The sequence below is a fragment of the Typopeltis vanoorti genome, chromosome 5 (assembly GCF_054136105.1).
Source record: "Typopeltis vanoorti isolate ZY-2024b chromosome 5, IOZ_Tvanoo_1.0, whole genome shotgun sequence".
Taxonomy (NCBI): Eukaryota; Metazoa; Arthropoda; class Arachnida; order Uropygi; family Thelyphonidae; genus Typopeltis; species Typopeltis vanoorti.
In genome coordinates, this window is record NC_143553.1 from 165,010,463 (window position 1) to 165,023,701 (window position 13,239).

Consider the following 13,239-nt stretch of genomic DNA (forward strand, 5'->3'; position numbering starts at 1 on the left):
GGAACAAGAATCTCCCTACTTCTACACGTGTCCTACACATCATTGCTAGAAGCCTTTGTGTTATTATTTTTATTATTATTATTATTATTATTATTCCAGGCAACTAAAAGGAATCGACAGACTCATTGAGGGAGGCCCTAACAACATGTCAAGAACAACTATTTGACATTCACACAGTATCTATCATACCTCGGCTTGAACTCATTCACGGTCATAGCACCCACAACAGACTCTGGCAGCTTATTCCACTCATTCACCACTCTCCAAGTAAAAAACCTAGCTCTAACACCCCTGCTAACCACATTCTTGCCCAGCTTCCATGTATGGCCCCGAGTCCTCCCACCACCAGTCTTATTCTTAAAAGTATCCTCTGGATTAATTGTATAGAAATCCTTCAGTAATTTGAATGTCTCAATCATATCACCCCTTTTCCACCTATCGACCAATTTTTGCAACCCACAAATCTTCAACCTGTTCTCATAAGGTTCATTCCACAGACCTGCTATCATCTTAGTCACTCATCTCTGGATCCTCTCCACTTCCTCCCCATCAAGAAGAAACCCTGGTGCCCATATCTGGGCACAGTAGTCTAGATGGGGGTCTTATCAAGGCTCGATGCAGGAACAATAACTTGTTTGTCTCTGCATGTTAAAGTATTTTTCAGAAGCCAAGTGATTTGATAAGCTAATTTAGCCACTTTTGCAATGTGCCCCCTAAACTTCAATTTCCTCTCCACCAACACTCCCAAATCCCTGGCCTCATCAATCTCCTGGAGTACGGTTCCACCAATGTGATATACTGCTGCTATTCTTTTCACCCCAAAATGCATAACCTTACACTTCACCACATTAAATTAACATCCATTTTCCCTAGCCCAGTCCTCCAAACTATCCAAATCATCCTGTAAACTTTTTACATCTTGTGCACTCACAAGTGCTCTACCCAACTTTGCATCATCAGCAAACAAGTGAACACTTCCTCTCAGGTCCTTTCTTATATCATTGATGAACAAATTGAAAAGTAGTGGTCCAAGAACAGAGCCCTGGGGCACACCACTAGTCATAAGCCATCTTTTGGACTCAACTCCTGAATAAACCACTCTCTGGTATCTCTCCATCAACCACCTTCCTATCCATCTCACCAACCCTATATCCATCCCCATCTGCTCCAGTTTGCTGATTAGAGTTCCATGTGGTATCCTGTCAAAGGCCTTGGCAAGGTCCAGTAGAATCACTGTAAACCCATTACTCTTATCCAGTTCAGCCCTCACTGTGTTATAAAACATGAGCAAGTTACTGAGGCATGATCTACCCTTCAGAAAACCATGTTGTCCCCCATACAATATCCCATTTTTATCTATCTAATCCTGTATTCTTTTCTTGACTAATTTCTCTAAGACCTTGATAACGATTCCTGATATGCTAATCGGTCGGTAATTTACAACAGCAGTCTTGAAACCACCTTTATGCAGTGGAACTATTTTCCCCTCTTTCCACCCCCTCAGGACTAACCCACACCAGACTCAAATTAAACAAAATGGTCAAGGGTACTGAATATCTCCATCCAAATCTTCGCCAATATCATTAATATACAAGTTAAATAGTAATAGCCCTAAAACAGACCCCTGAGGGACTCCACTAGTGACTTTCCTTTTCCTGGATATTGCACCCCCATACACAACTTGTTGATACGTATCAGATAGCCAGTCCAATCCAATGCACTAATCCAATATCCAACCTCATCTGTTCTAGTTTGACTGTCAACTTATGAGGTTCTCTATCAAAAACCTTTGCGAAATCCGAGTATATTACCGTGTATCCTTCTCCTCTGTCCACGGAAGCAGTTACTTTATTGTAATAAGTAAGTAGATTACTAAAACTTGACCTCCCTTTAGCAAATCCATTCTGTCCATCAAAGATCATACCATTGTTGTCAGCCCAACTCTGGATCCTAGTTCTCACAAGCTTCTCCAACAACTTAACCACAACACCTAGATAGGATTATAGTTTGATGGTTGAGTTCGATCACCTCCTTTATGAAGTGGTACAGTCTTGCCCTCCTTCCACTCCTTAGGAACTTGATCAAGTGCAAGACTTGTATTAAAAAAATATGTCAAGGAAGGTGTCAACTTCATGGCACATTCTTTCGGAATACTTGGTGATATATTATCAAGTCCCACAACCTTATTTACATCTAGTTTACTCAATTCCCCAAACACCTCTTGGTCACTTACAGTCAGTCTCTCCTCCCTATCATCAGCTGCTCTCAATCTCTCCATGAAGTCACATTCACAAGATTGAAAGATCTTTATGAACTGTCCATTAAGTATCTCCACCACACATTCTGCAACAGCTGTCTTTATACCATTTTCTCCAATCAATGTCATCCTTCCATAATCATTCTTTCTTTTGCTGACTACATATCGAAAGAATTCCTTAGGATTCTTTTTGGCTTCGTTAGCCAACTGCTGTTCATACATGTCATTAGCTACCATCACCAACCAAGTCACCCTCCTTGCTTGGTCTTTGTAGACCTCATGGAATTGGTTATTTCCACTTCTCTTATGCTGTCTCCACAATGCCTTTTTTCGCTGTATCGCATGCTTAATCTCTTTATTCATCCATCTCACACCTGCCTTATTTAACCTTCTCACGCTTGGAATACATTTAGACATTGCATCTACTAGATAGTTTTTGAAAATCCCCGAAGCTGCATTGATCTCTTTTCCTGCTAACTCCTCATGGTCACTTTCACCAATTGGTGGATGATTTGACATCTCATTTATAATTACATCCTCTGATGAGCTGACCAAATCCAAGACTCTCAATCCTCATGTGCCCTCTGTTACATACTGTCTTCTGAGGTGGTTTGCCCTCAAAAACTCAAGAACTCATTTTCTTTACTTCCAGTTGCTATCTCATCATTCCAGTCTATATTGCCATAATTAAAATCACCCTTTTCTTATTTACTTAATTTGATCATACATTTCATTATCACCACCAGCCACATTACCTGGTCTGTAACAACATCCCACCAAGTATTTGATTCCATTTACATCTATCTCACACCATACTACCTCAAAACCACTGGCACTATTTCCCTCTTGCATCTCTACTTTGTATGGATATAACTCTTTCTCTATCATCAATAACACTCCCCCACCCTCCTTTTTACCCCTTCTATCCTCACAAAACACATCACACCCTTCCATCCATCTCTGTTTCTGTCAGGATGTCATCCTCTTCCAACCATGTCTCACTTATTCCAACAATCTTTGGGTGAACAGACGCAATTAGTGCAACCATTTCATCTGCCTTGTTTCTTATACTTCTAGCATTTGTATACAAACACAACAGCTCATTTCTGGATCTACAGCTAGTTCCATACCACTCACTTGATGTGATCTCTCCATGCTAGACTGGGGCCATTTTGCTTTCTGGTTCTTCATTTTAGAACCCTTTTCAATTTCAACTATTTTCTCTTGATCCCTGGTCATCCCATCCCATTCCTTTCCTGCCTACACCTTCTCTCACATCCTCCTGGAGCATCCGCCTTTCTCACACTTTGTACCCCTGTCCACCCTGAGCCTCCTCGTTTCCCTGCTCCTCTTGCACACTCATTCTCTTATTTTCTATACACATACCACTCACTTCCCCATTCATATCCATTTCTTCAATCTCTCCTGTCTTACTCTCCTGCTTTTCCACATCACTCCCCTTTTGATCTGATTCATTCTCTCTATTCACTTCTCTACCTTCCAGCAGCAGTCCCTCTAATCTTACTATTCATTATCTCTGTTCTCCTTCTCATTTCACTGTTGTCATATCTGGGCAACATGCTTATGACTTTCCCAACAACACTATTCTTCTTTACCTGCTGCAACAACTGCCTGAAGTCTCAATCAACATTCGTTTTCTCCCCAAGTAAGTAATTTGTGCCCATTCTACCACTTATTTTGAAGCTTGGTATTTCCTTTTCTACAATGCATCAGTTATTTGCTTCATTGTTCCATCAGGAAAGCATGTTTTGCACACTTTATTAGTAATCACACCTCTAATGTTCGAGTCCCCATACAATGATATACGACTATCCTTTGACTCTTTCTTCATAATATTAATTTTCTTCTTCTCATTTTCATCAGCCAATCTCTCCTTTAGATGTTTAATGTCCTCTTCCAGATTTCATTTCACTTTTTATTTTCACTAACTTCTGCCTAAGCTCTTCTGCTATGGTTCTGGTGCTTACTCCCATTTCTAATCTCTTTAATCTATCAAGAGACGCTTTTCACAAACGTTAATGCTTTCCTCCTTCTCTTTTACCCAAACAGACTACAAATCTTTCACATTTTTTGATGCATACACATAGCAGTTTTCTGGCAGTGCCATGGATTTTGAGAAGTTGATGAGAATTCCTTGGAATTCTGCAAGGGGGTGGATATGACATATGAGACATTTGTGATTGTTACCTACAGCACCTTAGCAACTCATATCATTCCAACTCTTAGTCTGTAGAGGTGGAAAATGAAAGTCAGTTGCAGTTATAAACATTCCAGAAAGATGATTCACTGCATGAAAGGTCAAAAACCTACGAGGGTGGTCTGAAACGTTCCTGGCCTTGACCATAGATGGCAACACTATCGGCAAGATTTTTTTTTCTAAGTTTACATCTGTAATAAGCATCCATGTGAAATTACAAGTCATTCTATCAAGTAGTTTGTTTTATACAGATGTCTGAAGCAAAAGTGTTGTGTGTATTCCTTGAAATGGATAAAATTGAGTATTGTGCGGTTATAAAATTCTTTGTAAAAGAAGGTTTAATGCCAAAAGAAATTCATTCAAAGTTCATAAAAGTTTATGAGCACTCTTCTCCATCGTTTTTGAAGTAATGGGCTGCCGAGTTTAAACATGGCCATACCAACCTTGAAGGTGATCCACGTGAAGGATGTCCAAAAAGTGTAACAATGTCAGAAATCATTGATCAAGTGCACGTATGGTATTGGATGACCGGTGAGTCAAAGTGCGTGAAATTGCAAATGAAAAAGCTTTGCGCAAGATGGGTGCCACATTTGCTCACAGCAGATCAGAAACGCACTTGCATGAAAATCTCTGAACAATGCTTGGAACGTTTTAACAAGAGTAAAACTGAATTTGTGCATCGATTTATTACTATGAATGAGACTTGGATTCACCATTAAACACCAGAATCTAAACAGCCATCAAAACAGTGGACAGAAGCCAGTTGTTCAGCCCCAAAGAAGACAAAGTTGGTGCCATGGCCTTTCCATCAGCAGGAAAGGCCATGGCATCGGTGTTTTGGAATGCTAAAGGCAATTTGTTTATTAATTATCTTGAAAAGGGTAAAAGAATAACCGGGGAATATTATTCCAATCTTTTAACCAGTCTAGACGAAAAAATTTGTGAGAATAGACCCAGTTTGCAGAAAAGAAAAAAAAATCATCTTTCATCAGGACAATGCACCTCCGCACAAAGGTGTTTTGGCAATGGGAATATTAAGGGATCTGCACTATAAATTGTTGGAACATCCACCCTATTCCCCAGATTTGGCTCCCTCTGACCTCTATCTCTTCCCAAAACTAAAACTCTTCCTCACTGGTCAGCATTTTTCTTTGAATCAAGATATGATTGTTGCTGTAGAGGAGTATTTTGCAGATCTTACTGAGAACCACTACAGGGATGGGATAATGGCGCTGAAGCATCGCTGGAATAAATGTATTAGTCTTAAAGGAGATTATGTCGAAAAATAAAAATAATTTTGAAATTATAAATTCATTTTTTCATTGTTAGGCCAAGAACTTTTCAGACCATCCTCGTATAATACATTAGTACCATGGGTGGACTATGGATTTTTTTTTCTATTCTGAAATGCTATATAATTTTTGTTATTTTATTTTTATTTTATTTTTACATAATCCATGCGTGGATAGGCTTATGTGTTCGTCCGACATGTTATGATAGGTTTCACGGTATAAAAGAACACAGATGGTTAAGCAAATAACTATTTATTAACTTAAGGCTAATATTTCACTGGTCTTATATCCAGCATCTTCAGAGCCCACAACACAAAGTATGTTACAAAGGCAAGACAACCACAATCCGGTGTAACAGTGGGGACAGTATAAGTGATTGCAGCGTGCAACACAAGACTATAGTCCTAATATGGCGCCATCTAGGTAAAAAAAAAAAAAAAAAAAAAAAAAAAAAAAAAAAAAAAAATTTCAAGTTTTGAAATAGAGTCCAAATGATAAAAAATAAAAGTAATAAATATTAATTTGGTCTTAGGATGACTGTCTCCCAAATCTTTGGTAGATTTATACAGCCATACTTGTTAAGGTTTGGGGTATGTTTCAAGGCTTCTGTTGATTCCAGGAACAACCTCTCTGACTTGTAGAAGCTTCTGTGCATTACTTTTGTTTCTTTCCAATTGATCCTGTGTGCAGGGGTATCCAGAGCATGGTCTGCCAGACCTGACTTACCATAGTGAAAGTGTCGGATATATTTTTTGTGTTCACTGAGGCGGATGTCCACATTTCTTCCTGTCTGTCCGTAGTAGGCTTGATGGCAAGAACAGGGCACTTCATAGACACCAGGATGTGATAAAGGAGTGCATTTGTCCTTGGGTGAGCAGATGAGAGTTGCTAATTTTTTATAAGGTTTAAATACTGTGCGTAATTGGTGTTTGTTAAGCACCCTAGATATCTTTTCAGATGTGCCTTTAATGTATGGGATGGTGATTGTTTTGTTGTAGTGTTCTGTGGTAGATAGAGGGGATTTATGGGTAGCATTTAGTATGTTATCTATTTTACGGGGATTATAACCATTGTTTAAGAAGGTTTGATGTAGGTGAGAAAGTTCAGCAGTGAGAGCACTGTCATTGGAACAGATTGCTCTAGCTCTATGGGTTAGTGTTTTTAAGATACCATATTGTTGAGAAGGGTGATGGTGTGATTGTTTGTGTAAGTATCTTCCTGTATGTGTGGGTTTTCTGTAAACAGAAAATGATAAGGTACCTTCTGGAAGACGTGTGATCAGTGTGTCCAAGAAAGGCAGGCAGTCATTGGCTTCTAGTTCCATTGTAAAGTGGATTTTAGGATGCTGGCTATTTAGATGCGCTAAAAATGTATTCAATGTGTCTGGGCCATGTGGCCAAATGGCAAACACATCGTCAACATAGCGTAGCCAGAGGCTAGGTTGAGAGTGGCTGTGTTGATAGCTAATTTTTCCAGATGTTCTATGTAGAAGTTGGCTAAGGGGGGAGAAAGAGGTGAACCCATAGCTGTCCCATCTAACTGTTTGTATATTTTCCCTTTCCATGTAAAATAACCTGCCTGTACTGTGAATTTAAATAGCTGGAATATATCTGGGGGAAATTGTGAATTTAGTAAGTTAAGTGTTTCAATCAGTGGTACATTAGTGAATAATGAGGTGATATCAAAACTCACCATTAGGTCTGAACTATTTAAGGTGTGGTTTTCTAAAATACTTTTTAGGTGGGTAGAATTTTTAACAAAAGAAGGAGAATTGTTTGTGTGAGTGGTTAGTAATTTTGCTAAATGTTTGGCTAGTTTATATATAGGACTGTTTATACTATCTACAATAGGACGTAAAGGTGTACCTAGTTTGTGTATTTTTGGAGCACCATATATTCTGGGTGCTTTAACGTGTATGGGTTTAAGTTTTTTGATAATTTCTTTAGGCCAGGAAGTGATTTTGTTCAGTAACTTGCACACCTTATTCTTTTGTGAGTTGGTGGGATCTCGATCTATGATTTCATATGTAGACCGGTCTTGGAGCAGTGCATGCATTTTGCTTTCATATTCTGTTGTATCCATAACTACAGTGGCGTTTCTTTTGTCTGATTTGGTTATTGTAATGTGGTTATTATTGCGTAGTTCTTTTAGAGCTATTATTTCTTTATGCGGGATGTTATTTTTGGGAGGCTTAGAATGGATAAGGATATTGGCCACGTCTAACCTAATATTATTGGCTATGGCTGGAGGCAAGTCGTGAATCCCACGTTCAACGGAAGCCATTATTTTGGTTTTAGGCACATCTTTTGGAGTAACGGCAAAATTGTGTCCAAGACTTAATGCACTGGTGGCCTCTTTGGATAAGGTAGTCGATAATAGGTTCACAATGACGCCATCTTGATGAAAATGCGGCCGCTGTGTAACGTTGCATTGCTGGAGGATTTCAAATTTTTTCTGGTGTCGGTTTTTAACTTTAGCAAATTCTTTATTGGCTGTAGAGTTGGAGATTCTATCCAAAATCTCCCATAGCTGCGGGTTCAAAATGTCAGATAATGTATCCCGAAGTACACTGATCGAGGAATTTATTTTTGAAAGTTCTCAGCGATTAGCGTATACCTGTTCCCGTAATAGTGCTAAACTCGCTGTTTTATAAATACGTTGGGCTTTGGCCGAGTGAAACTTGTCCCTAATTTTTATACAGTTTGGTATCAATTTGGTATCTCGGCACCTTTTTAAGAAGGCTAACTGGTTCAGTTGCCGTGACAATTTTACTTTCCACTTACCGTATTGTCGTGCCTTACATATGATGTTATCTCCGTGAAGAATATTTATACGCGTGGATAGGCTTATGTGTTCGTCCGACATGTTATGATAGGTTTCACGGTATAAAAGAACACAGATGGTTAAGCAAATAACTATTTATTAACTTAAGGCTAATATTTCACTGGTCTTATATCCAGCATCTTCAGAGCCCACAACACAAAGTTTGTTACAAAGGCAAGACAACCACAATCCGGTGTAACAGTGGGGACAGTATAAGTGATTGCAGCGTGCAACACAAGACTATAGTCCTAATTTACATAATCCAGAAACTGCTTTTGAGACCAACCATGGAACTTTTTTCCAAGCCACTTCAAGCTACCAGTAAGTGAGAGCAATGAAATTCATCTCCTGCCTAAATATAATCACAAATATCCTTCCTACGGCAGGAATTTTACCTACAGCCTGTCAGTTGAAGTGTCGATACAACAATCACTTGACCAACCAGGCCAAAGTGTTCTTTTATCCACTCTTCAACTGAATTTTGATTTTCTGACTATCAACACAATATCTATTGTACCTCTCCTTGAAACCATTAAAGAAGCACTTATGAACTGACTCAAGCAACCCATAAAATTCAAAGATAGAAACTCAAAAGTTGGGAATGATTTTCAGAATTTTGAAAGTGGTAAAGGGAGAAAATTGATCTATCAGAATGGGACAAGGAGATGTGGAGGTATTAGATGATCAACAAAAGGAGAGATGTGGTTTTGCATTGTTCAGTATGAGATACTATATATGAGTATTATCATTATTATTATTATTCAGGCCTCCAAGGAGTCAAAAGACTGTTGGAGGGAGGTCCTTCCTAAGACATAAAGCCTGTCAAGACTCATCGAGGGGGAGGTCCCCCCCTGAGAAACACAAAGTCTATCATACCGCTCTTTAAACTCACTGACCGTTCTCGCTCCCACCACTCCATCAGGCAATGCATTCCACGGTTCAACCACCCTCCATGCAAAGAAACCACTCCTCACCTTCTTGTAAACAATTTCCTTTCGTAACTTCCAGGGATGGCCTCTTGTCATCATTCCTTCCCGCTGTTCAACCAAGCGAAAGAACTCCCCAGTGTCAACCCTGTAACCACCTCTCAACAGTTTAAAATTCTCAATCATATCACCTCTCCTTCTTCTATCCACCAAACTCTGCAGTCCACATTCTCTCAGCCGATCCTCATAACTATCCTTGTACAGTCCTGAAACCATCTTTGTCATCCGTCTTTGTATCCTTTCCACAGTTAATTTATCCCCTTCAAATCCTGGGGACCAAATCTGAGAACAATAGTCCAAGTGTGGTCTGATCAGACACTTATACAACGGAATGATAACCCTCTTATCTCTGCAGGTCAGTGTCCTTCTCATAATAGCAGCAATCCTCTGTGTTACCTTCACCACCTTTACAATATGTCCCCTAAACTTCAGGTTTCTATCAACCATCAACCCCAGATCTCTTGTCTCCTCTACTTCCTCCAGCATAACTCCTCCCATAGAGTATGCAGCGTCTCATCGATGTTTCCCAAACCTCAAGACCTTACATTTTGCTGCATTAAACCTACATCTCCATTCATTTGCCCATCTATCTAGCTTATTCAAATCCTCTTGCAGGGCTACCACATCTGCACTATTACTAATAATCCTTCCCAGCTTCGCATCATCCGCAAACAACTGAATATCCCCCTGCAATCCACTGGCTATGTCATTGATATAAAGGTTAAACAATATAGGTCCTAGTACTGAGCCCTGTGGGACCCCACTTATAACCCTCTGCCTCCTGGAAACTGCTCCACCATACACAACTCTCTGATACCTATCAGACAGCCAATCCTGAATCCAGCTGACCAATCTGACATCCAGACCCATGTGCTGCAACTTAAATATCAGCTTATCATGTGGCACCCTGTCAAATGCCTTCGCCAAGTCTAAGAAAATTGCAGTATATGCCTTTCCCTCATCTAATGCTCTTGTAACTTTATTATAAAAGGCTAGCATATTGCTAAAACAAGAGCGTCCTTTCACAAATCCATGTTGATTCTCACAGATAACATTACCCTCATCTGCCCAATGCTGTATACGGTCCCTCACTACTTTCTCCAAGATCTTAACAACTACTGATGACACACAGACTGGCCTATAATTAGACACTTCCAGTCTGTTACCACCCTTATGCAATGGCACTATCTTACCTTCCTTCCATTCCCTGGGCACCTTTGCCAAAGCCAGACTTTCATTGAAAAGCCATGTTAAAGACACTGTCAATTCCCTTAGTACATTCTCTCAAAACTCGTGGAAATACCATCCAGTCCCACAGCTTTACTGACATCCAGAGTATTCAGTATCTGAAACACACTCTCCTCCTGTACCTCCAGACCTCGAACCAGTCCTATTCCTCTAGCATTAAAACTGACTCCTCTATGATGAAATACTCCAATAAAATGTTTATTGAACAATTCCACTATGTCCTCTGCATCAGTCACTCTATTCCCATTTTTATCCCACAATATCATTCTTCCACAGTCATTTCTCCTCCTACTGGCCACATAGCTAAAAAATTCCCTAGGATTTTCTTTGCATCTTAGGGCCAATCTCCTCTCATATTCCAGTTTCGCTTTCCTTACCACACTAGTCACTCTTCTGGCCTGTGTCTTATATTCCTCATGAATCTCTTCACCTGTCTCCTTATATCTCTTCCATAGCCTCTTTTTCACATGCAATTCCTGTTTAATATTGTTTGTCATCCACTTTACTCCAAATTGCATCCTCTTCTTCACTCATGGTATACAACTTACCATTGCTGATAACAAATATTCTTTCACAATTTCCCACGCACTAGTGATATCCCGGCCTTCCAATTCCTGCCTCCATGAAACTTCCCGAAGTTGACGTCTAAGACTATTATAATCACCTGCCTTATAATTCCACATAAGTTCCCGTCTCTTTGATACTCCTGCATGTCTATTCATTTTCCAAGTCAACACCATATGGTCACTCTCTCCAACTGGTGGGAGAGACGTCAACTCAGTTATTATCAACTCTTCTGATGCTATAACCAAATCCAAAACTTTTGAATCTCTTGTTCCCTCTGTTACATGTTGCCTAAGACATTTGTCCCTCAAGAATTCTAGAAATTCCATTTCCCCTATTGCTACATGCATCTTCCTCTCTCCAATTTATACTACTCAAGTTAAAATCTCCCATAACAATCATTCTTCTTGCACTTGCCAAACTTAGCTGTCTAAACATCTCCTGGTCCCCATCCTCTGTGCTCCTGGGTCAAGGAATGGATAAACATAATTGGAAAGGGAAAAAAATGGACTTGAATGACTATAAACAGCAGTGTACGTTTATGTTGGGATTGTTTCTGTAGTATTTGTGAAATGAATGTGAAAGAGATTTTTCTTTTGGTATTTTTTGTTTTAAACTTATTATTTAAAAATGTTAAATTATATATATTGATATTAAGGAAATATTTTATTTTATTTCTTTTTAAGAGTATAGTAGCTACTCTAGCTTGGATCAATCCTTGCAAATGTTTTGGGGAGTTGTCAGTTGAGGATGAACATGAGCAATCTAGATTTACTGAAGCAAAATTGTCCGATCCACCTAGATTATCTGAGAGTGCACCTCTGATCGGAGAAAGGAAACAAATTTATATAAGAAAGTGTTCTTATCCAGTTGTTTAATGTTTTGTAGATACTGGTAAGTGTTAACATAGTAAATAGACAAGTGAATATTATTATTATTATATGATACCTCCCAGAAATAAGTTAAAGATGCCAAGAAACTTTGGCATTATGGGATACTAAGGCAAGTGATGTGAAGTTAGTCATTAGCCTCTATATACAACTAGCTCAGTTGTGAAAAAACTTCATGTGAAAACTTTGTTTGCTTATGCTTGGATAAAAGGATTAAACCAAGAATATAATTTCTTATCATCTTTAACTTATAGTATAATCAAGTGAAAACACTTTCAACTTTTATCTCTAATCCAGAATAATTAATAATAAAGTGATACTACTTTTCACTACTTATATATGGCTAATATATGCCATTGCATTACCTCAACTTTGGTATCTCTTCTAGGTCTGGCTCCCACTCATGGTGTTTATTAATGTCCTTCTTCTTCTCCCTTCTACGTGTTAGGCCTACTGGCCTGTTACAGAACTATCTTAAGCCATTCTAAGTCATACCCATCCCGAGGATAAGGTGTACTATCTGCGAAATGTATGCTTTGTGAAGTGCAGTCAGAGTGTGGTTGGATGATAATAAAGGAGTGAATGTGTGTGTAGAAAATGTAGGGAGAATGAGGAATTGAAGTGTATTTCAGATCGTGAGTGTGATATTTTTGTCAAACTTCAGAATGAAGAAAATAGGGATATGACAAGAAACGGCGAGGTTGTACCAGAGAATTGTGAGAGTGTGAATGTAGAAAGTGTGAATGATAGTATTAAAGGTTTTACAGAGAAAAAAAGATGAGATAGATGTAATGAGTGAAATCACGTTGTTGAATGGTGCGATACAAAGGGCAAAACAGCAGCTAGAGCATATGAGCAAAAGTCGACTGAATGAACCAACCAATAATAAAAAGTATGACAGCAAAATAGGCATATGAGTGTGAACATGAACAAAATGAAGGATAGAGTGCTGTATGGAGAC

General features: G+C 39.0%; 1 protein-coding gene across 4 annotated transcripts in view; it reads left to right on the forward strand.

Annotated features, from left to right (window-relative positions):
• The window catches only part of LOC150107025 (MFS-type transporter SLC18B1-like), a 508,245-nt gene that overhangs the window by 411,735 nt on the left and 83,271 nt on the right, over positions 1-13,239 (forward strand). For 3 of the 4 annotated variants that reach the window (XM_090392899.1, XM_090392901.1, XM_090392900.1), the window contains exon 14: positions 12,075-12,282. In XM_090392899.1, the coding sequence (XP_090249025.1) occupies positions 12,075-12,266 (192 nt within the window). In that variant the 3' untranslated portion in view covers positions 12,267-12,282. Of the gene's footprint in view, positions 1-12,074; positions 12,283-13,239 lie in introns of those variants that run through there. The other variant, XR_016548342.1, reaches the window with a different exon arrangement.